The 25,198-nt window shown below is 41.7% G+C and overlaps 1 protein-coding gene across 1 annotated transcript in view; it reads right to left on the reverse strand.

The window, feature by feature from the left end:
• The window catches only part of Babam2 (BRISC and BRCA1 A complex member 2), a 385,486-nt gene that overhangs the window by 152,961 nt on the left and 207,327 nt on the right, over nucleotides 1-25,198 (reverse strand). The window contains exon 7 of the mRNA XM_021201373.1: nucleotides 12,149-12,258. Within this exon, the coding sequence (XP_021057032.1) occupies nucleotides 12,149-12,258 (110 nt within the window). The remainder of the gene's footprint in view (nucleotides 1-12,148; nucleotides 12,259-25,198) is intronic.

Here is a 25,198-nt window from a genome sequence, read left to right on the forward strand (position 1 = left end):
GGGTGGAGTGTCTCTAGGACAGTGCAGACTGTGATGGGTGGCGTGTCTTTAGGACAGTGCAGACTGTGATGGGTGGCGTGTCTATAGGACAATGCAGACTGTGATGGGTGGCGTGTCTCTAGGACAGTGCAGACAATGCCAGTACTTCTCTCTGCCATGCCAGGACTTAGCCACGAGGTGGTCTTTTGCCAGTTAAGAGGGGGAGCCATAGCCAGACACCAAATCTTTCTTTCTCTCATTTTTAATGCAATTCTTCACTGTAGCCCAGGCTGGCCTCAAATTCATGATCCTCCTGTGTCAATTTGAATGCTAGAGTATACAGGCATGTGCCATACATTTAGCTTTTAGACCCCAAATTTTGATACCTTAATACCAACACAAAGACTTGGGATTCTGATCATAGACATTCGAGCCACAATGACCATGAGAAAATAAATTTCTGTTATCTAAGAAACCTTGCTCATTATATTTTATTCTGGCAATATAAGTTAAGATGGTGTGTGAATACATTTATACATAATCACATAAGTAGCTTACATGTATCATGTATACACATGAGAACATCCACATGCACTCATCATATATATACAGTGAATATCTATATCTATTACTGCTAAAACATTGTATTAATCATAACAGTATGAAATATATAACACATATATGCAAATATATTGATATTTATATATTATTTATATATTATATATCTTTGTACATATATATAGCATGTATGTTTCATACCATTGTGATTAATAGAATGTTTTTAAAGATAATATGAGAGCTGAAGATGATGGCTTATGGCTGCTGTAATTTCAGCACTTGGGAGACAGCCAAGAAGACTGAGAAATCAAGATCAGCCTGAACTATATGGTGACACCCTAACTCAAAAAAAGAACAGAAGGAGAAGAAGGAGGAGGAGGAGGAGGAGGAGGAAGATGAGGAGGAGGAGGAGGAGGAGGAGTTGGAGTTGAAGGAGGAGGAGGAGGAGGAGGAAGAGAAGAAGAAGAAGAAGAAGAAGAAGAAGAAGAAGAAGAAGAAGAAGAAGAAGAAGAAGAAGAAGAAGAAGAAGAAGAAGAAGAAGAAGAAGAAGAAGAAGAAGAAGAAGAAGAAGAAGAGAAAAGCATTACAAATTCACAACTTATTAATATAAAATATTAAAATAGTTCTTTTGCTTCTAGGAGTCTGCAGTGCACTTTTTGTAGTGTATAATTCTATGGGTTTTGAAAAATAGAGGATTATCTATCTACCACCCTGCGATGGAGCGATTCTGTCACCCTGCAATGTTCTACCTCTTTGTAGCCAAGCTCCCTTTCTACCCTTATACTGAGAAAGGCTAGAAAACGCTCACAGCACTGAGTACATCAGCTTCATAACTAAAGTCACCCATTGTATACAGTGCTCTCTACTCCTAGCATGTATTTGACACAAAAGATTAAAGGGGATGAGTAATTGGAATGACAAGACAGGAGCAACTAAAGGCTTGGTGGAATCAGATGACAGCATAAAGAGAGCATGCTCGTATCTGGTGATGGACTGGGTATAAAGGGGGCAGAGCTGGATATGGCTGGGGAGCGATTGCATCAGAGGAAAATTAATGAGCTCTGTCATGACCTGAGAGAGTGATGAGATCAGGTTCCTGTCTTAAAGGACCACTCTGTCAAGAATAGCAAGGTGCATGAAAATGCTAAAAAACCCATTCCCAGTCCAATGAGGGGAGAGTGGTCTTCAATGATGGCTTAATCCACAGGCACAGGAAGTGGAGAGCAGGATGGTCTGAGTAGCTGCCTGACTATGGTAGTACTGGAATGCCATTTGCTCGTCCACAGGCCAGTCATCCAGTCCATGGGGGAAGACTGGCACACCACACATATACATCTAGTGACAGCAACTAGGTAGCACAGAGCCCTTCTACTAAAAACACCTAACCTTGCTGAGGGAAAGTCTTTTAAAGCAATATAGTCCTATCCCTCTCAAGTTAAGGGAAGTCCTTCAGAGTATCTACCCCAGGTCTATCCCTGGTTCAGATGTTCCCAGATGGCTACAAGTAGGATAGACACTGAACTTCTCAGACAAGATGATACAGCATGTGCTAGCCTGATGTGTTTAGGAAAGAGGCTCAAAGGGTACAGAAGAGAAAAGGACAGAGATGGAGTCCTGCTTTAGGAAATATAATGTGTCAAAACATCAGCACCAAAGAGGCCTGATGGACCTAGGGCTGGGGCCAAAGAAATGGTGGAAAGAACATGACAGGACAGCAAGGAAGCCAAACCAACAGTCAGTTGTGTAGAGGAAAACAACTGCAAGAGGAAGGTGAAAAAATGGCTGGGTCACTAGAAAGATAGCAAGCCATTAATAAAAGCGAACACAGGAGAGGAGCAGATCAGGGGGAAAGGGGGATGGGCAGCGTTAGATGATAATTTTCACTTTAGACAACTAGTTAAGTTCTTATTCATGCATCATTTTATATTTTATTAGCATACATTAATTGCACAATATAATGGGTTTTGTTGTGACATTTCCATACATGCATATAATATACTTTGATCATATCACCTCCCCACAATTTGCATGTTAATGAGGTACATGAATTGGCTACAGGAGAGCCTGTTATTCCCAAAACTATATTTAAACCATGTGTTTCTATTTATTTTTCCAGAGTAAAGCTGGGGGTCCACATCAGATCCTCAAAGAGATTTGTGGAAATGTGTTCTTCCTTTAAGCAGTGTAACTGTGTATGGATTAATCTTCACTGCTCTGCAGTCCGGGTGCAGACTTCTTTCAATTTAGGCTGAAAGGCATTCTACTGCTCCCAACTGAGAGCTGGCATCTGCTACGAGCTCACGAACATTTTAGGACATTTCCTCTTCCACATTCTAACTTCTCTGATCCTACCTAAAAACTGCTCAGTATGTTTGTCAACTATCACTATATATCTTAGACTTTATGTTGAGAAGTTTTTTCATATTTGTGAGTAAATAAAAATGAACAGCAACCTCATCAAATAGAAATGACCAACGCTCACAGTTTTGCTAGTGAAGAATAATGTTAAATTGAAAAATCACAAACTTCTCATCTTCCCTGCAAGGAAAACACTGGTCCAAATCTGTGAGATGCTCCACAGAAAACGGGAGGCTTATTCTTCTGGATGAAGATGTGGTGTATCTTCCAGCTTAGGCTGGGCATTACACAGCAGAGAGGACATAGGTGACTGACCTATATCAGTCACAGAAGCGTCTGAGGGCTGAAAGTTAACCCAATGTGTAATGTACTGAGGAGGTCTGAGCTATCACAGATGTGTGCACGACTTACTTGTAAAGTCACAATTTCTGCCTAAAAGAAGCCTAAACAAACCACTGAGCTAGCACTAACTTCCAGGCTGGGAGGTGGGAGCTGCACATCAGAAAGTTGCCAAACACACAACATTTAGGGGCTGATTGATCTCGCCGATCTAAGTCTGTTTGCAATGGTGCATAGCAAAGGCCCAGCTCTTGATGTGCTGGGAGGCACAGGCTGGACAATGGGCCAAACTCACTAATGAAAACTAGCTCAACTTCTCAGAATGCCATTCTAAGTCACGAAGAATCCATCTGGCCCTGCTCCCAGGCCAGAAAAGGAACATCTTAAGTCCCTAGAGGCTAAGACAGCTTTCCACCAAAAGCAGACACATCTCCCTTGACAGCTACTTGTCTTAGCACACACTGGACTGTGTATTTATCAGAGGAGCAAAGCTTGTCCAGGAGCACAATATTTATTACAATATTTATTACAGTTTGAGTGACTCCCGTAAACTCGAGTGAGGCTGGGGTAAGTCACATTTACTATGCTGCGCTATTGCTTGACTCTCAGCCCCAAACTACCTCTAGCGATATGGGGCCTCCTGTTTCTGAGACAGCTGGCAAAAGATTTTTTTCTAAGAAGATAATGATAATGTTTGTTTGTTTGTTGCCAATCAATCTGTGCTTAGTCACACATTTTTAAAGTTACACATTTGAGAAGGTACTCAAGGTGGTCACACCAGCTATCCCAACACTTGGGAGGTGCAGGAAGAAGAGGATCAGGGTTCAGGGTCATCCTTGGCTACACAGTGAGTTCAAGGCTACCTGGGATATATAAGTCCATGTCTCAAACTTTTTTTTGGAACATCTAAAATGATATGTTCTATCATGCCAGATAGTAAAATCAATGGGACATTTGAGAAAAATCACAATATAGTGAATTTTCTTATAAAATTAAAAATTTTATTTTATCTGATTTACCTGAATGTAGTATTTTTACCTATAATTTCAAATAGCATTACTTTAATTTCCAGGTCCCTATGCCCTTTTTGTAGGCATGAATCAAATTTCAATGTACCCCAGTTTCTGTATTACAACCTATTCCTGTGTCCTAAAAGACCATGTCTGATGCCACAGTAGGGAAAAAGAGGCCAAAGAGGCCATTATGGGAAAAGGTAAGAAACTGTAAGCTCAAAGTTCATGAGACCAAAACCATGTTCATCACTTGCAGGGTTCAGGTGAGACAGCACTCTTGCAAAGTTCAACCTCCCCGGAGCACTGCCAAGCAACCACTTGGGAACCTAGCTGCTGGCTACAAGGTACAGGGACGTGGAGACTGCATGGCTTGCAACACACAGGATCACCAACTTCTGCACTTCTGGAAAGTTACACCAGTGGGGAGTAGGGCTAGGGCAGGGCCAACGTGGCAGACACGGGCTGTGTCTTCCCCAGTTCTGAAATAACAGGGGCTTCATAGTTTAATAAACAATATGCCAAGGGAGTCAGGAACACAGAAGGAAAAGGTTCAGTCCCAGTAGACAGCATGTGGTGGGCGGTAAAGAAAGCTCCAGAGAGGAGATGACTACCAAGATAGACCCCAAAAGATGGGCAGGTCATGTGCAGACCCTGCAGGAGAGGGGACCAAATGTAATGCTCTGGAACAAGGATTAGCCTGAGCAAAGGTGCAGATGTGGAAAAACACAAAGCCTGTTTAAAAAAAAACAAAAAAAAGCAGGCTGTGTGTGTGTGTGTGGGGGGGGGNGATGTGCAGATGGGGGTGAAAGGTGAGCCCAGAGCCATTGAAAACTGCCTGATTATCAGTCTGCTAGCTGGACTGCAAGGGGAATGTTTGAGCAAGGAAATTATGTGTGTGGAACTTCAGGCAGACAGAGACAGTTCTGTGCCAAAGAGAAATAAATGGAAAGCTAAAGCTGGGAGTCAGCTGGAAGTCAGACAGGAAGAGAGCAGGGGTCAAGAGTCCACCAAGGGGCATGACAGGGAAAGGACAGACCAGAAAACGGGAGGAATGACAAGGATGAAAGGCACTGTACAGAGTGCCTTCTGGCATCAGACATGTTTTAGGACACAGAAAGATGCCTGTGAGATGTGGCACTTGAGCACACAAGAGAACCAGAGGAAGAGGAAGCGAAACAGGAAGGAAGGCTGCCTTATTCAAGACGACAAGCTTGGTTTTGGACATTTTGCTAAACTTAGAGATTTAAATTGGTGGTGAAAGTGGAATACCGGCACAAACATCCATCAAATGCCTAGAAAGCAGATGTTTGCTAGGCATTTAAGCTACGGAAAAAGTTAATATTAGAAATAAAGGCCAAGGAGTCATCCACAAAAAAGGCCATGAAAATGATCTGAGGGCTAGGAAGAGATTGTGGGAACGGCGCAGCAGTTAACAGTACTGGTTGCTCCTGCAGAGGACCTGGGTTTGGTTCCCAGCACCCACATTCTGCCTCACAACCATCTGTAACTCCAATTCCAGAAGATCTGACCTCCTCTTCTGGCATCGAAAGGTACTGAACACATACGCTGTACAGACATACAATGAGAGAAAAAACACCCATACATGACAAAAATAAACAAAAATCTCAAAAAAAAAAAAAAACCAAGAAGAAGAAAGAAAATGATCTAAGGGGCGGATGAGACAGCTCAGCTGCAGAGGAGCTTGCTCACGGGCCTAATGAACTGAGTCTGATCTTCAGACTCTATAAGGTGGCAGAAGACGCCCTACTCCCTAGAGCTGTCCTCTGACTTGCACATGTATGTCATGGCATGCACATATCTGCAGTAAGACACACATAAAAACACTTTAAAAAAAACCCAAAAGTTTAAATGACCAAGTGACAGAAGCATGAGAACACAACTTCCACAATTTAATGAGCTGACAGTGAAACAGGCACCGTAGGAGCCCAGAAAGGGTCTGAAAATACCAGGTCACAGGAGGGAACGCTTTATAGAGAACACATGCCAAAAACACCATCATGAGCATCATACAGTAGAGAAAAACGAAGAGCATCTGAAAGTACTCAACACATATATTGTCACTATGTTGCTTATTTAATTTCTAGAGAAGCCATATGACATCAGAAAAGCTAGGCCTTCAAGAACCTTCCAGTGTTCCCTTAATCAAGCCAGATAGAAATGCAATCTCCTCTGAGCTCTTAGAGTATTAATAAGTTTTCCAAGTTGTTTCTACAACTCTACAGGCACTAACTTGCACTGACCATGAACTCAGCACTACTAAAGGCCCTTCCCTACAGCCTCACTGAAATAGGTACAATTAAAACTGAGATGTGCACCTTTTTCAGAAGAAGAAAGGGAGCCCCAAAATCACTTGAGCCATGCTTGTCACCCAATAACTGGGGAATAGTGTCAAGTCTCACTATGCCTTTTTCACTAACCACAAGTTGCCACTTGCAGTTGTTTTTATGCCTCTTACTGTACTGTAAGCAAAGAAGGACCCAGGGTCACATCACATTTATCTTGACAGCCTCTGGCACACCAGCAAGGGACCCTGCACTCAGTCAGCTCTTGCAGGGTGGCTCCTACTAAAGAATGACTACATGCCTGTGAGCCACACAGGCCTCACTGTGGGCAGACATTTATGAGCTGGTAAGCTCTGTGTACTTATTTCCAAGGAGGACTGTAACTTAACAACAAAAAGTTCTAAAAACAAATTCTGTACTTGTGAAAGATGCCACCTGGTCTGCCTCAGGGGCTGAAGTCCTCGTTTATGCACTGAGTGGGAACAGCTCTGGGAGTGACGAAGCTGGTTTTCTTCAAACCACTCCTATACACTGGCTAGAGCCAAGAAAAGGGCCCACACCTTCCCGAGATGAGCACCTAGCTGCCTCGATGCCCATCTCACCTTTCGTTTCACTGCGGGAAAAGCCCACAGTCTGGGACCAAGGGGAGGTAGGGCGTGTTCCATGCCAGCTCGGATGGTGTAACCTTAGCATTTGCAACTTTCCTGCCAGGAAAAAGCAAGGCAACTGGTTCAGAAATGATTTCTTCCCTTTTATAATATGTGACCAAAATCTAGTCTTTGCATTTCTGACCGCTAGCTACTCCGCCCCCTTGCTGCCCTCATGCTTGGCCTTCTTTTTGCATAACTCACGCCAGCTTCATTCTTTCAGGACTGGTTTTGATTCCTTGTGAAACAAATGTATAGTACATGAAATCTGTTTACTTCACGAATGCCCCTCATGCATGAAGAACACGAAGTTCTTCTCAGAAGTGTTTATTCTGCAAGCTCTACACATGCACAGTGGGAGGCTTGAGGACAACAGGCATCCCAGCACCATGAGGGCATGCGAGCCATGTGCGACAGACAGGGCTCTCAAAGGCACCAGGCAGACTTCACAACACATAAAATCACAATGTGCTGGGAGATTTTGACCAATGTATCTGACAGATGTTCCTTTTCATTGGAATTGTCTACTTTGGTACATTTGGTACTCATATCGTTAGAATCTTTAAGAGTATAACAAATTGATCCCTTTTCCTTCATGTGATGACAACACCCTAAGTATTATTTTTCTTTTTCTATTTCTGGGACTAGTTAATATCCTTGCCTACTGCACAGACAAGCTGGAGCAGAGTGATAATAGCCAGACAAGCCTGGAATTTCCCTTTGCCCATGTACTGAGAGGTGGAGAAGCCAGACTTCTTTTGACCATTTTAAAATAATGTGTAGCAGGCTCTTGGTCTCCTGGAGCTTCTGCCTAGGAGAGATCCTGCATGGGGCTTGGGACTTCTCAGAGAGTACCACAGGAGAAAATGAAAAGAAGCCTCAGCTAAGGAAACAGCCAGGCAAAGCTAGTTGGGGGTGCTTTCGCCATGAATCCACAAAGTACCCTTCATGTCTGAATCCATAAGCCATGCTTGGCTAGCTGAGAGTTGGTTAGGTAACACAGAATAATGGTAGAAAATGAAAGCTTAACACAATGTCCACAATACTACTAATCCCCTTCACCCACTTCTGAAAACGCATCCCAGGGCCACACCCTCCTGAAGCAGCATTCCTCTTCTATGCTCTGATCTGCAAGGATTAGCTAACGGTACAGCCGTCCCCTTTATCCACCAGGGCTATGCTCCAGGACTCTAGGTGGATGCAGAAGCTACAAATACAAAGCTGAACTGCAAACACACTGGGTTTTGAGATATGAAGTATGACACTAACAATAACCACAATAACACAGAGCAATGGTAACATAGTCTGAAGTGCAAAAGAAAACTAGCACAGGGGTTTCCTCCACAATTTCATGAAAACAAGATTTGTTTACTGTAGAACTGAGGCTTCCTCATCTTTTTCTTATTAATTTGAGAACATGGTTTTGTTTTGTTGTATTTGAAACAGAGTCTTCCTGGGTACTCCTAAATGGCCTCAGATTTACAGAGACCCTCCTCCTGCCTCTGCCTCCAAAGTGCTGGGATTTAAACACATGTGCCAACATGTCTGGCACTGTGCTCAGCCCATAAGTTGAAAATGTTCACCTTTCCACTTTAAGTGAAATTACTTAAAGTAAGGTTTCTTGTTGGCAGGTCTCATCTGCCACCATCACTACTCTTACACTCTGGGCCACTACTAAGTAAAATGGGGTTTCCTGAACCACTGCAATAGAATGACAGCCAGTGTGATAATCAGGACATCTACAAATGACTAACAGTTAAGGGCATATACAGCACAGAGAGCTGACAAACAGGTGATTCCTACCCTAGGCAGGATGGAGCGGGGCCATATAAGACTTTATATGGTGGACAAATTAAAATATGCATTCCTTACTTCTAAGCTTTTGTGTTCAGTATTCTGAGACTTCAGTGGATTGTGGGTGAATGGGATCCCTAGAATGTGCAGCCAGGCTAAGGAGTTAGAGAATGACTGCACAGAATCTAGCAAATGCGGAAGCCCACACACAGCCATGCCTCAAGTTTACCATTTCCATTTTAACCCTTTCTAAAATGTTCTTTTGAAAAGTTCTGTTTGAAGATACAGTTATGTCTGGTTGCTTACTTTTGTATTAGAAATATAGTTACATCAGGAGAATTTGTATCAACCAAGAAAAATTTTAAAGCGTTCAGTTAGCCATTCCAAATTAGGGGTTAGAATTACATGTGAACTTATAAAACTGTCAAAACCAGGCTTTTGTTGTGCAAGGCACTGTGGGAATGGTATACTTATTCATCACTCTGAAAAGGGTTAGAGAAATGTACTTCACACTTAAGTAGATGGTAAGATGAGGACAAACTACTATGACAGGGAGGGTAGACTGTGCCCAGAGGTGGCGTGGGTAGGGAGGGCATGTGAACAAAGTGATAGAGCCTGTGTACTCACCAGGGGGGAGAGCACTACACAGGGCACTGTGCACAAAAGGAAGGCTTTCCTCAGGAAAGGCATGGTAGGAACAGAGTAGTCACCTGAGAATGCTGAGCTGCAGAGACAGACTCGGAGAGGGGGAGACAGGAAGAACAAGGAGGCACACTGACAACCGGGGTACTGTTTGTTTGTTTCAGACAGAGTTTCTCTGTGTAGCCTTGGCTGTCCTAGAACTTGCTCTGAAGACCAGGCTGGCCTCGAACTCACAGAGATCACCTGCCTCATACTCATGAGTGTGGGGACTAAAAATATGTGCCACCACACTCAATCTATAAGAGCTGTGTTTTAGAAATAGGAAAAGTGACTTAAAATATTCCTAACCTTTCAATTGTCTCACCACATCTTAGATTATTAGAATAAAGACTTTTATTTGCAAGCTTTCTTGCAAAGTAGGCACAGTCACTTGAGAGAAATAACCTGGCTTCAGTTCAGAATAAAGCCTTTCTATACAGACTTAGTGGCACAGGGCAGCAATCCCAGCAGCTTGGGAGGCTGAAGTGGAAGATTCAAGTTTGGGGTCAGCTTGGGTCACTAATAAGATCAGCCTGGGAAATGTAGTAAGATACAATTTCTAACTGAAAGTAAACCCTAGGCTGGAGGTACAGCCCAGCGGTAGCACATGCACTATATGCCTGAGGCCCTATACTCCATCTGGTTACCCCAGAACAACACTCTGCTGAGAAAGCAATTGCTTGTTTATAGTGATCGCTTCTCAGACATCTTAGGATGTTTTTCTCTAACTTTCTCATCACCCAAATAGCTGAATTTAGCTCACTGAGTTCACTCTGAGTGTCCGAAACTCGTGTGTATTCCTGTCATACCCACCCTTTTCACTCTCTCCAATTTGACTCTTCCGTGTCAACGACCGACCACTTACTCACTGCCATGAACTCTAGCAGCAAAACCAACAAGGTTAATCGCTACTATTTGATGAGGGTTGCCCCAGAGCCAGGCTTAATGCTCTAGGAACAGTACTTAATATAACATTAAAAATAACATTATTAAATAGGTACCAGTATGTCCATTTTATAAAAACGTAAGACCCGAGGTGCTTGAACTTCCCTGGCCCATGCTGGGGCCAGGGCCTGGAGTCTGCAGCCCTCCTCACTCCAGAGCTCCTGTCTTTTAGACTGCACTGTTGCTACCAGCTGATGGCCTTCTATTTAACATGGGTCAATAGTTTAAGTTGAAATTACATGTGGTAGGCAGGGCAAAATACAGTACTTGCTACTGTAAAATCCCACTCCATCTGTTATCAAAGATATATAAATTAGCAAGAGAATGCCTGTACATCACTGATCTTCACAATCTCCCACATTTGGATATAAACAGCTGTATCATATCCATTTGTAAGATGGGGTGTCTATGACTCATAACTTAGAGCAACTGAGGTCAGAGGGCATCAAAATGGCCTTGTATATTAATGTCGGATGGCAACCATATCTGCTCTCAGACAGAAATCTGCCAAGCCTGACTACAGGCCTTACAGAGAACTTTAATAATGCATTTCAGTCAAAATCTGTAAAAACTTCTGTGGATGAAAAATGTGTCTTGTCAGAAGTTCCCAACCAAATCTGCTTATAATCCATTTTCAATGAACCTTAGCTTCCTTTGAAGTTGAATAAGCTACCAAAGCATTTAGCCAACAGTGAGTACATTGTGAAGTGAGTCTTTATAAAACTCATTTCTAATAAGAAAAGTTACTTGGTTGGAACACAAGATAGCAAATTGTTTTGACTATGTGAGTAGACATTGCATAAAACCATAGAGAGCTATTTAAACACAGAATGAACTCAATCACCATCATTTTAAACCATCTACTTTTAATACTACCTTGATCACTTTCTGATTACTTTTCACTTAATATCTTAAAGAAACTGGTTATATTTTCACAAATAACGTGACAGTTTTGAATATATGTTATGTCAGATACTATTCAGCAATCCATGACAGGCTACAACTACTGCTTACAATAAATGCCTAGGGACACTGAAGAGAGTAAAAATTTGGACTTGGTATACTCTACAATTCCTTCAAAGGCACAATACAGAGAGCACAGACTGCATGAATAAGATTCACTGAACAATTGCACTTGCAAATACTCTCTGCATGTACTGAGCCATCAAAACTTTCAACCCAAGGTGAGAGAGATCGCTTAGCAGTTTAAGAACATTGGCTGCTCTTGCAGAGGACCTGGTTCCCGTCACAGTACCCATAGGGTGCAGCTTAAAACTGCCTGTAATTCCGCTTCCAGGGAATCTGATGCCTTCTTCTGGCCTTTGTTGGTATATGCATGCAAATGGTATACTTACACTTGGATGTGTGCACTCATGTATACACAAGAGAAAAAAAAGTTAAAAAAAATCCTCAATATACAAATTTCTAAGAAAGGAAAAGAAAAAATGTAAGAGTTCATGTAAAAAGAAGAGATGAACGGGTTTCTAAATAGAAGTATCTGGCTCATCATATCAAAGACACTGACACTTACTGCTCAATTCGGGGTGACAAGTACAACTTGGGGTACACCTGGGTAGCTTCAGTATCCTCAAAACTGACAGAAAGGAGGGCCACATCTTCTCCAGGGTCTTCATTTACATCCTTAGAAAAGAAGTGAAAAAACATGATTGAGCACCTGGTCTCTGAACACTTTTGGTTTTTTGAGAGAGGTCCCATTATATAGCCTAGGCTAACCTCAAATTCAAGAGCTTCCTACCCAGGCCTCCCAAATGCCAAGATTTTGAGCACATATCATCACACCATGCTTACTGCAGATAGAATCTTATCAGTGATGAGCTCATACATGGCCTACTGGCACGGAACCATGGTTTGGAGTCATCTTCACTCAACCAAATGGCTCAGCATACCTTGGCCTCACTCCTCAAGGTGGTGCCTCCCAAACATCTTGACCGAAGCCTACCACAGTAAAGCACAAAACCTCAACTACTTCCCTTTTGCCCATGTCCCCAGCAAAGCAGGGGAGTGAACCTGATGGTAATAAGTTAGACAGAAGCATAGTTAACACAGTTCAGCAAGCATATTGCTACAAACCTAATTTATGTCCTAAAACATAGCAAAATGTTAAGATATGGGCCCAATAATCTCATTATACCAATCTTTATAGTATGCTTAAGTTAATTTAAATAGAAAAATCCCTAGTAAATATATTCTTACAAGGTATAAAGTAAGCTACTATATAAATAAAGGCTGGGTGGGGGTAGTGCACATCTACTTTAGCAAAGTGATTATAGATGATTTACTTGGGATCGCCAACACATATATGTCTAATTATGAGAATATTTCAGAGTAATCTCCCATTAGTCTAAGAATGATAATTACTGATCAATCCACCAGGGGAAGCCTTGAGGTTAATGGTAAACTTAATTGGTAAAAATTGACTATCAGACTCACAACTGAAATTCAGAACTAATTCAAGGAAGTATCGACAATACATGGATGAAGTGTACTGAATCAAAAATGGGAACTTTAACTATTGCCAAGTTCCAAACTGTCTGCCAGAGTTCTGAATAAAATGTGGAATCAGAGCAACTCTAAAGTGTATTGACTGTAATCTGTACACTCCACATTCCAGTAACTCCTAGTAACCTGGCAGTGGCTCCAAGTCAAGTACAAAAACCTAAAATGCTCTAACTAGATATTGTTCCCCTGTAGGGAACAGTAAAAACAGACCTCTACTTCCGAACCAGTTTTCTGGTCCTGGGGGATGTAGAAGGGGCTCAGCCAAACAAGAAAGGGGTCCCAGCCTAAGCTTGAACTGTGCATGACCACTGAGGGACTCTGGCAGAGTCCTTCATCTGTTCAAATTCCACTCCCTTTCTTGCATCTTGGGAACAACACACATACTGCTCAGCTTAGATATTTTCAATATCTTTGTCCAATTTCTTATTGTGCTAATAAGAAGTTCATGTGTGTCATATATACACAGGGACAAGGACCATCAAGTTTCTCCCATCTTTTGAAAAGAAAAATTAAGAAGCACTAAGAAGTGAGAGTTAGGTAGGAACACGGAGCTGCTACTTGCTGCGGCCATGGCAAAGCCTTCCATTGCCTGGGCATTGGCCCATGTCCTACATCTTCCTGTTACAGAATTTGCTCACCAGCCTAGTGCACAATGAACTCATTGGAGTGTCTTGGGTTATGCATGAATGAGATGAGGGGCAACATGGAGAAGCATATCAAGCACAGAAAACTAGGAAACACCCCCAAACAACCCATATTTATGTCTCATTTCTACTTCAATAAAGACTTGTTCAAAGCTGTTCAAAGCACCACTCCTTTGCTTCCAAGGTCAGAAGGAGGGTTGTACAAAATCACTGCAAATCCCAAATCTGAGTGAACAAGACCAGGTCAAGATGACAATGACGTAATACATAGAGAACCAATTCCGTTCCTTGTCTCTGCCTCTCTGAGGCAGCAACATTTCTCTGGTACACCAGCTACAGCAGGAGTTCCAACATAAGCAGCAAGATTCCACAGCCCCCACTGGGTTCAAACACAGAAGGTGGAAGGAGATGGAGAGTGCATGGCTCTCTGTATCTGTGATCACAACCTCTGGGTCACATGTAGAAGAACTGAACAATGGGTTGTCTTAAGGGGCCTACACCTTTCTGCTGAGCCCCATGGTCTGCTCTTTAAATAGAGGTAAGAGAGGAAGAGAACTCTATGAAGTAGGCTCAGGGGAACTAGCTGAGGGAGCCACAAACACTGACAAAAGGAAAGGTTTCTGAACAACAATAACAAAAATTGAATTCAAAGCCCAATGCAAAGCATACCCAAGATATTTCAAGCAAGCTTGCCCACAAGGAATCCTGTGATCTCTAATGTCTTGATCTGAGCAAGCAGTGTGCACATCTTGTGCTACGGATGCTATCACAGCATACATACCAAGGAACATGTCTTTAAGAACCTAGGCTCAGACTTAAGGCACTATCACCAAATGTGGTGCTTTTATACAAACATAATGATTTAATTATACAATACAAAGACCATATTTCTACAACACTCCTCAGCAAGTAACAAATCAGGGTACTTTGAGATTTTACTGCATGATAATCTTTGATTTAAAGAATAATTGAATTGCTGACTTCAGTTTCAATTAAAAAAATTAAACACCTCAAAGAATTCTGGTTTGGGATGAGGACAGAATTTTCAACAGTTTCTGAACTGGTCCTTAAGTCAGACCATGGTTCTACCATTTTGTGCCTTGTATTATATACAAGAAGCATCCTTAACACAGAAGGTGTTAGAATCAAAATGTCCATCAACTCAAATATTCACATGACTTAATTTTTTATGCAAAAATAAGCAACCTCACCATTTTATCAATGCAAATTTTCTTTTGATTTTAGAAAATGGTAAAATTATGTCTACCAAAACCTTTCTTTGAAATATATTTCCTTAAAACATTTATCAACAAATGCTTGATGTTTATCAACAAAGGTATCTTATATACCTTTATAAAGAGGGTTGTATAAAAAGTTACCAGGTAAAAAGGGCCCATAAGTGGAGAGTTTAAAAATCCACCAGAGCCAATGCAACAGTGCAAGGCTGTCCAGTGCCACTCCTTCCTGGGAGCCTTCCTAAAGCAGCAGGAGCTCTTCTGTCCTTCTTGTCTTTGTCGTCCTCCTTGTGGTCGTCTTCTCCTTCTCCTTCTTTATTGGATATATTTTCTTTATTTACATTTCAAATGTTATCCCCTTTGCTGGTTTCCCACCCCCAGAAACTCCTTATATATCCCCCTTTCCCCTGCTTCTATGAGGGTGTCCTCCCACCCACCCACCTACCTCCCTGCTTTCACATTCCCCTATACTGGGGCATCCACCCTTCACAGGACCGAGGGCCTCCCCTCCCATTGATGCCAGACAAGATCATTCTCTGCTACATATGAGACTGGAGCCATAGGTCTCTCCATGTGTACTCTTTGGTTGGTGATTTAGTCCCTGGGAGCTCTGTGTGTGTGTGGGGGGGNGGGGGGGGGGATACTAGTTGGTTGATATTGTCGTTCTTCCTATGGGGTTGCAAACCCCCTTCAGCTCTTTCAGTTCTTTCTTTAACTTCTCCATTAGGGACCCTGTGCTTAATCCAGTGTTTGGCTTTGAGCATTTACCTCTGTGTTTGTCAGACTCAGGCAGAGCCTCTCAGTAGACAGCTATATCAGGCTCCTGTCAGCATGCACTTCTTGGCATCCACAATAGTGTCTGCGTTTGGTGACTGTATATGGGATGGATCCCCAGGTAGGGAAGTCTCTGGATGGCCTTTCCTTCAGTCTCTGCTCCACACTTTGTCTCTGTATACCTCCCATGGGTATTTTGTTCCTCCTTCTAAGAAAGACTGAAGTATCCACACTTTGGTCTTCCTTCTTGAGCTTCATGTGGTCTGTGAATTGTATCTTGGGTATTCCAAGCTTCTGGGAAATGAACCCACACACCTATGGTCACTTGATCTTGACAAAGGAGCTAAAACCATCCAGTGGAAAAAAGACAGCATTTTCAACAAATGGTGCTGGCTCAACTGGCAGTTAGCATGTAGAGGAATGCAAATCGATCCATTCTTATCTCCTTGTACAAAGCTCAAGTCCAAGTGGATCAAGAAAGTCCACAAAAAACCAGATACATTGAAACTAATAGAAGAGAAAGTAGGGAAGACCCTTGATCAAACATATGGGCACAGGAGAAAATTTCCTGTATAGAATACCAATAGCTTATGCTCTAAGATCAAGAATTGACAAATGGGACCTCATAAAATTACAAAGCTTCTGTAAGGCAAAGGACACTGCCCATAGGACAAAATGGCAACAAACAGATTGGGAAAAGATCTTTACCAACCCTATATCTGATAGAGGGCTAATATCCAATATATATAAAGAACTCAACAAATTAGACTCCAGAGAATCGAATAACCCTATTAAAAAATGGGGTAAAGAGCCTGTCTTCTTACTCGCTCTTTAATGCTCTTGACAGGGATAATCACTTGCCTCCAAATACTCTCCCCCACTTCTGTTTTAATTCTAAAACCCATTGCTCTGATTTTCTATATCAGGGTTTGGCCCTTACACTTTCATCTTTTTCTTTTAAATTTCTTAAGTTGTCTTTTTTGTTTGGTTGGTTTTACCTTATAAAAATTAGGCTTCTTTTCTTTTCATTAGAGCCCAACCATTCATTTTCTTGGTCCTCTGGGATTCTCGCCTGTCCCCTCCCCCCATACCTATGCTGCTCTCCCTCCCTCCCTCCCTCCCTCCCCATTCCACGATTATTTTGTTTCCCCCTTCTAAGGTGGATTGTAGCACCCTCACTTAGGCCTTTCTCCTTGTTAAAAACTTCATATGGTCTGTGAGTTGTATCATGGGTAATCTATACTTTTTGACTAATATCCACTTATCAGTGAGTATATACCATGCATGTCCTTTTGGGTCTACATTACCTTACTCAAGATGATATTTTCTAGTTCCATCCATTTGCCTGCAAAATTCATGATGCCCTCATTTTATATAGCTGAATAATATCCCATTGTATAAATGAACCACATTTTCTGTATCCATTTGGTTGAGGGACATCTGGATTCTTTCCAGCTTCTGGATGTTACAAATAAGGCTGCTATGAACATGGTAGAGCACGTGTCCTTGTGGTATGGTGGGGCATCTTTTGGGTATATGCCCAAGAGTGGTATAGCTGGGTCTTCAGGTGGAGCTATTTCCAATTTTCTGAGAAACCACCAGATTGATTTCCAGAGTGGTTGCACCAGTTTGCAATCCTACCAGAAATGGAGGAGTGTTCCTCTTTCTCCACATCCTTGCCAGCATTTGCTGTCATTTGAGTTTTTGATCTTAGCCCTTCTGACTGGTGTGAGGTGGAATCTCAGGATTGGTTTGATTTGCATTTCCCTGATGACTAAGGACTTTGAATATTTCTTTAAGCACTTCTCAGCCATTTGAGATTCTTCTGTTGTGAATTCTCTATTTAGCTCTGTACGCCATTATTTTATTTTATTTTTTTTATTTTTTTATTTTTTGGCTTTTTCGAGACAGGGTTTCTCTGTACAGCCCAGGCTGTCCTGGAACTCACTTCGTAGACCAGGCTGGCCTCGAACTCAGAAATCCACCTGCCTCTGCCTCCTGAGTGCTGGGATTAAAGGTGTGCGCCACCACGCCCGGCTGGAGGTTAACTTCTTGAATTATTTATATATTTTGGGTATTAGCCCTCTGTCAGATGTAGAATTAGTGAAGATTTTTCCCAATTTGTCCTATTGACAGTGATTTTTGCCTTATAGAAGTTTTCCAGCTTCATGAAATCTCATTTATCAACTGTTGATTTTAGAGCCTGAGCCATTGGTGTTCTGTTTAGGAAATTTCACCCTCTGCCAATGAATTCAAGGTTCTTCCCCACTTCTCTTCTATTAGGTTCAGTGTATCAGGTTTTACATTGAGGTCCTTTATCCACTTAGACTTGAGCTTTGTGCAAGGTGATAAATATAAAAATAAAGATATTTTCATTCTTCTACATAGAATGCCAGTTAGATCAGCACCACTTATTGAAGATGTTTTTCTATTGTATTTTTTGGCTTCTTTGTCAGAGATCAAGCGTCCATAGGTGTGTGGGTTTACTTCTGGGCCTTCAGTTCTATTCCACTGATCTACCTGTCTGTCTCTGTGCCAGTGCCGTGCAGTTTTGTTTGTTTTGATCACTATTGCTCTGTAGTACAGCTTGAGATCAGGGATGGTGATCCCCCAGAAGCTCTTTTATTGTTAAGAATTGTTTTGGCTATCTTGGGTTGTTTTTCCATATGAAGTTGAGAATTGCTCTTTCTGTGTCTGTGAAGAATTGTGTTGGAATTTTGATGGAGACTGCATTGAATCTGTATATTGTCTTTGGTAAAATGGCCATTTTCACTATGTTAATCCTACCAATCCATAAGAATGAGAGATCTTTCCATCTTCAGAGGTGAGTGGGAGGTAGGGGGACCCTCTAGAAAGTACCAGAGACGTGCGAGGTAAGAGACTCTCAGATCTCAGTGGGGTTGACCTTAGCCAAAATGCCCAACATTGGGGAGAAGGAACTTCAGGAGTCCACCTCCAGTAGACAGACAGGGCCTCAAGTGGAGGGACAGGTTTACTAACCCACAGTCAAAATTTCTGACCCAGAATTGTTCCTGTCTAAAAGAACTGCAGGGAAAAAATGGAGAAGAGACTGAAGGAAAGGCTGTCCAGTGACCAGCCCAACTTAGGATCCATCTCTTGGGGGGAACCAAGGTCTGTCACTATTACTGATGCTATGATGTGCTTACAGATCAGAGCCGGGCACGGCTGTCCTCTGAGAGGTCCTACTAGCAGCTGAGTGAGACAGACACAGACACTTAAACCTAACTATTGGACTGAAGTTGGGAACTCTGCGGTTGAATTAGAGGAAGGATTGAAGAAGCTGAAGGGGAGAGCCAGCCCATAGGAAGACCAGATCCCAGGGAGCTCCCAGAGACTAAACCACCAACCAGGAGCATACAGGGACCGGTTCAAGGCCTGTGGCCTGTTACATATATAGTAGAGGTCTGCCCAGTCTGGCCTCAGTGGGAGAAGGTATGCTTACTCCTTGAGACTTGAAGCCCCAGGAAAGGGGGAGGCCTGATAGATGGGGGAGCACCCTCTTGGAGGCAAGGGGGAAGAGGAATGGAATGAGGAACTGTGGGAGGGAGGACTGGGAGGAGGAGGGACAAAGACTGGAATGTAAGTAAATAAAATAATAATAAAAAAATTAAAGTCCAAACATGCAGAAATTTATTTTAAAATTGGTCCTTCTTCTCCCATCTTAACACTTATTTTTCAGTGTACTCAAGACTACAGTGTTGTCTTAGTCAGCTTTCCCTGTACTCAAACACACACACACATGCAGCCGCGCAGGTACACAGGTGAGCACCTCTCTATCCCCCCGTCTTGTTTTCCCTAATGGGATCATATTACACAGATTACTCTACTAATTGCTGTTTCAATAGCTACATACTACTCTCGGCACAGATCTATATTTTATTTATCTAACTATTATCCTAGCAACAGACCTCCATGTTGCTTGCAATGATGTGTGTATATGACTTCAGTAGTGTACTATTTCTTAGTAGGTAACTAAAACTAAGCTTCCCAAACATGCAGAAATTTATTTTAAAATTGGTCCTTCTACTCCCATCTTAACACTTATTTTTCAGTGTACTCAAGACTACAGTGTTGTCTTAGTCAGCTTTCCCTGTCATGAATGGTCATGAATACCTTATATTTCAGTAGAATTTTTTCTAATTTTTTAATTGATTTTTTTTAATTGAACAATTTGCAGAAATGCAAATTTGATCCAACACATATTTGTAACATGTGGACATGCCTGTTTCCTTCCTTGTGAGTAACTTGGTAACAGGGTTCTCACTCACTCACTCTTTCTAATGAAATATTGGCAGGATGATATCTGGAGACAGTATCCTGATTTAGATACAACACTGAATCAACTTTTCAAGTGTTTCTTGGACATTCACATCTCTTCTGTATAACATTGGTCAAACTGACTGTGGATTTCTCTTTAGGGTACTCAGATCATTTCTGCTGGCTAATAATTCTATTACCCATCTCCTACAATATGTGTTACATTTTCTCTCATCCAAGCTTTGAACATTTATTTAGAGGCTCTTCTAACATCAAGAAGATATATGATTTACATGGTCAACATTTATATCTGATAGTCTGTAGAAAAAGGACACAAGACAGTGGTCCAGTTATTTCTAATTTATTTTCTGAAATAATGCAAGGTTTGATTCCTCTAGGTGAGACACTCAGATTTTCCTTGACTTGGTTTTTGACTCCTAATAGATAGCTAGGTTTAGTTTGGGGTTCTTAAATAAGCCCAAAGAGTTCCAAAAATACAAATCCACATCGTGCTGTTCCCAGTCTCTGCAGCTCTAACAGGCTCGCACATGTGTTCCCTCCCATCTGGGAGATTAGAAAAGAGGCCCTTGTACCATGTTCTTAGAAGCTAGCATTACAGACGATCATTCTAACCACTAATGGCAGCATGCGGAAAACAGGGGATGGTTAGAACCTAGTAAGGGACATTTTAAAATGTACAAGTATACATTTTCAGGGCTTTCTATCTGCGCCATTTGAAACTGCCACAGGCTAAAATAGGAGGAAAAGACGCCAAATCTGCTAAAGCTACAGACTGTTGCCGTCCTCCTCTCCAAGTCTGTGTCAGGCACCCACTCACATGCAAGCAGAGAGGTAAGGATAGATGTGGGATTCTGCTGAGACTCAACAGTGATTCTAGCTCAGCTCTGACTTTAACAGAAAAGGGTTCCTGATATTTATGATGAATATTCACGATAGACAAATTCTTGAGAATCTGAACAGTTTTGCATCCCTATTACGGAACATACCACATATAGTGAATTGGTTGAAAAAACAGAAATTATTAATACAGGGATAACTGAACAAAGAAATGAGTGAGATTAACCACTGCACTGGCTTTTCTAATCTGGAAACTCCTCAAGTTTCAGGTACATTGGATAAAGCTGATAAAACTAAACAGAAAGTATCTTCAACTAGGAAGATCTTCAGTGGTCATCTCTTGAGTAACATAAACTATAATCACTTATATTTTAATAAAAAAAACCCTCATTTGAAAAATGGTACCAGGCAAGGCTACATCCCATTTCGTTTTAGGTCATGCATGATTATTCTCGATTGAGGCTCTTAGTAAATATTAAAAGACTGTAGAAAAAATGACAATTAACCCTGGAAATGAAAGTAAATACAAGTATAATTGATTGTTATGTGGCTCTCCTTTGATATGCTAATTGCTTTAAGACAGAAGTCATTAAATAAGTCCCTATATGTTGAGAACATTAGTGTCAATGTAGGTACAAACTACCAATTAACTAATTGCTGACAGACATTAGCTAAACCAAAATATTATTAACTATGGTCCCTTCGGAGGTCTATTTAATAAAAGCCACTGTATTTCTCAATTCAGAAGAGCTTACAACCAATCTATAAGCTTTACTAGCAAGACTAGGCTGTGGGTATAAGAGCCTATAATAAAGCTATTATACAGTATGTCAAGACGCTGGCTTGCCCCATCAGTTATATAGGAAGTGCTACTAACCTAGACCTGAGACTGACTATGGTTCCTAAGGTGACCATAAAGTGAGGCCTGAATATTATTTATATAAAAACTTTGAGTTTTTGACAAGCTAAATAAAACTACACATTTCTAAAACCAGTCTTACTCAGAGATGTCCTGACAGGTTTGGATGTCAGAGGCTCACAGTGTTCAATGCAGATTCAGAGTCTCAGTTTATATTATTCACAGGTTTCTTAAACTAGTTTTTTTCCAGGTAAGGGGAGATTAAGATTCTCTTATAAACAAATAAATTACATCCGGTGTTACACACGTTGCAGAGAAAGGTTAAAGCAAAGTAAGGGGGTGGGGAAGAGAGAAAAGAAGTTTAATAATGGTGGTCAACAAGAGTCTTATGGAAAATTAGGGTAGCTTTCCATTTCTTTCTTTTTTTTTTTTTAGTTTTTGGACTTTATTTTTATTTGATATTTTCTTTATTTACATTTCAAATGTTATCCCCTCTCCCAGTCTACCCCTCCCCCAGAAAGTTCCTATCTCATCCCCACCTTCCCTGCTTCTATGAGGATGTTTCCCTGGACCCACCTACCCACTCCCACCTCCCTACCCTGGCATTCACCTATTCTCCTACACTGGGGCATTGAGCCTTCACAGGACCAAAGGCTTTCTCCTCCTTTCTCCTCCAACAAGGCCATCCTCTATTACATATGCAGCTGGAGCCATGGGTCTTTGGTTGATGGTTTAGTCCCTGGGAGCTCGGGGGTATTTGGTTGTTTGATATTTTTATATTATTGTTCTTCCTATGGGGTTGCAAACCCTTTCAGCTCCTTCAGTCCTTTCTCTAGCTCCTCCATTGGGAGTGCTCAGTCCAATGGTTGTCTGTGAGCATCCACCTCTGTGTTTGTCAGGCTCTGGCAGAGCTTCTCAGGAGACAGCCATATCAGGCACTTTCCAGCATCCACAATAGCGAGCCCTCCATTTCTTAGAAAGAAATTGTAGGTCACCATAAGGAACCCTGATCAAAATCTGACTTTGGGATCTACTGACATCATGGCATGACAGTAAATATGGTATGAATATGATTTAATATAAGCAGAAGGAATATATTTAAGAACAAGAATATGGTGAAAAATAAGGCCTTGGTCACTTCGTTGAATAATGAACTAGACATTTTGGTCCATTTCTCTTCATTCAAGTGCTGGAAAATATGCAGTGCCAGACAAAGTCATATAGTCAGAATACAAATAAATCCAAAAGGAAGATCGGAAAGTTGGGTCAGCAGTAGCTGACGCTCCTGTGTCTGGCTCCTGCTGGCGGTGATTCCCAGTCCTGAGCCTTCTTCCCACACATCAGAGTGCTGGAGCTTTGGGAGAAGAGCTCTGAAGGCCCAGTTATAACTCAGCTCTACCACATGCTGAGATTTGTTCCACATGGGGGGGGGAGGGAGGNGAGGGAGAGAGAGAGGGAGAGAGAGGGAGGGAGAGAGAGAGAGAGAGAGAGAGACCTTATGTAGACAGTATGTATCAGAGTCAATTCTGATAAGCTTTGTTAGGGGAAAATGGATACATTCCCCTGCCTAATCCAGATAAATTGAGCCACGCTCCATTTGTTTTTCTACATCTTAATTAATACCTCTATACATCATACCTTTCATCAAATCAATCTCTCTGTCTGTCTCTCTGTGTCTCTGTCTCTCTCTCAGCATATATGTGAGTTATTTGCACATATGTGTGAGGGTATGTATTTCTGAGTATACATGGAGTCAGAGAAAGATGGTAGATGCACTACCCTATCATCTACCACCTTATAACCTTGAGGCAGGGTGTCTCACTGAACCTGTAGCTTGGATGATGGCCAGAAAGACTTAGGAACTCCCCTCTATTCCCTATCATTCACCCACACCTATGCTGGTGTTATATGCACAGGCACAGCCATACCCATACCCTGATGTAAAGGAGTAATGGTGATTTGAACTCAGGTCCTTTTATTTCTCAGCAAGCATGTTTACCTGCTGATCTATCTCCATACATCATTTATGTTTTTTTTTTTTTAAAGCTGGTATGCTTTTAATATCTTTAATCCTATCAAGCTGTGGATCTGTTTGTTCTATTAATATTGTTTTTAGCTTTATTCTGATCCATGGCCTCCCTGGGTAGCTTGCACCATGTTGCTTCATAATCCGCCATACTATGTGTGTGTGTGTGTGGGGGGGGGTTCTATTCTAAAGAGGCTATGAATTTCTTGAGGAGTGAATAGAAACATGTGTGAGTGAACATTCATCACTAAACAGAGCATCTGACAGGAACTACAAAGTAGATGAAAGATTTACTTTGGTTTATGGATTCTGAGCTTTCAGGCTATGGTTATATGGCTCTGTGTTTCTGAGCCTGTAATGTTTATCATAGTGAGGGGCTGTTCATTTCAGAAGGGAGGGGGAGACAGACACAGTCACAAGGGGCCAAGTTTAGCCTTCAAAGACACATTCCCAGTGATCTACTTTCTCCTGCTAGGCTGTGTGTTCTACAGTTTCCAGAAGCTACCAAAGTAAGGAGATAAGCAAGTATTCAATAGATGAAGCCTTTGGGAGTAACTTCACATATGCAAACTATAGCAAGGTTTATGTCTTCCATCTGGTCTTCTCTACTAATAATTTACTAAGTGTCATTAGTCAATTGTCGTTTTCATTAGTGATTTAACAAGCTTATAAGATAGGTCTTACTATTCTCACTTGGAGAGGAAACTGAGGCTCAAACGAATTAAATAGTGAACATGAATTTTGAACTGAAGTTTGTTGATTCAGAATGTGGCCTGAGAAATGGTGTCACAGAGGATTCGGTATCAATGTTCAAAGAAGGGCATAAACAACCTGAACATGCATTCAAGGAAAAGGTAGCAAAGAGTCTCTATGCATTTTGTTGTTCCCACTTAGTATCTAAACCCTGTATGCTCCCAAAAAAACCCCAGAAGTACCCACTTCTTATTTCCTTATTACCCAGAGTTGGTATTCAGTGAGTATTCAAAACAGATAGAAATATGCATGCATTATGTGTTTATTACTTATTTTTGGAAACTAGAGAGTAAGAAATTAAGTCATGAAAATATAAATCCCAAAGGCTACAAAAGCCATACTGCCAAATAAAATGCATTCATTTGACCTTCATACAGGGAAAGAAAACGGCTTCTCCAAGGACACTGGTAAGGATCACCAAGTTCTGACACCAGAACAGGGGCCTTCCTTCACTAATACACAGGGAGGCACGCTCTGCTCACTAATACACAGGGAGGCACGCTCTGCTCACTAATACACAGGGAGGCACGCTCTGCTCACTAATACACAGGGAGGCACGCTCTGCTCACTAATGCACAGGGAGGCACGCTCTGCTCACTAATGCACAGGGAGGCACGCTCTGCTCACTAATGCA

This window comes from Mus pahari, chromosome 7 (genome assembly GCF_900095145.1).
Source record: "Mus pahari chromosome 7, PAHARI_EIJ_v1.1, whole genome shotgun sequence".
NCBI lineage: Eukaryota > Metazoa > Chordata > Mammalia > Rodentia > Muridae > Mus > Mus pahari.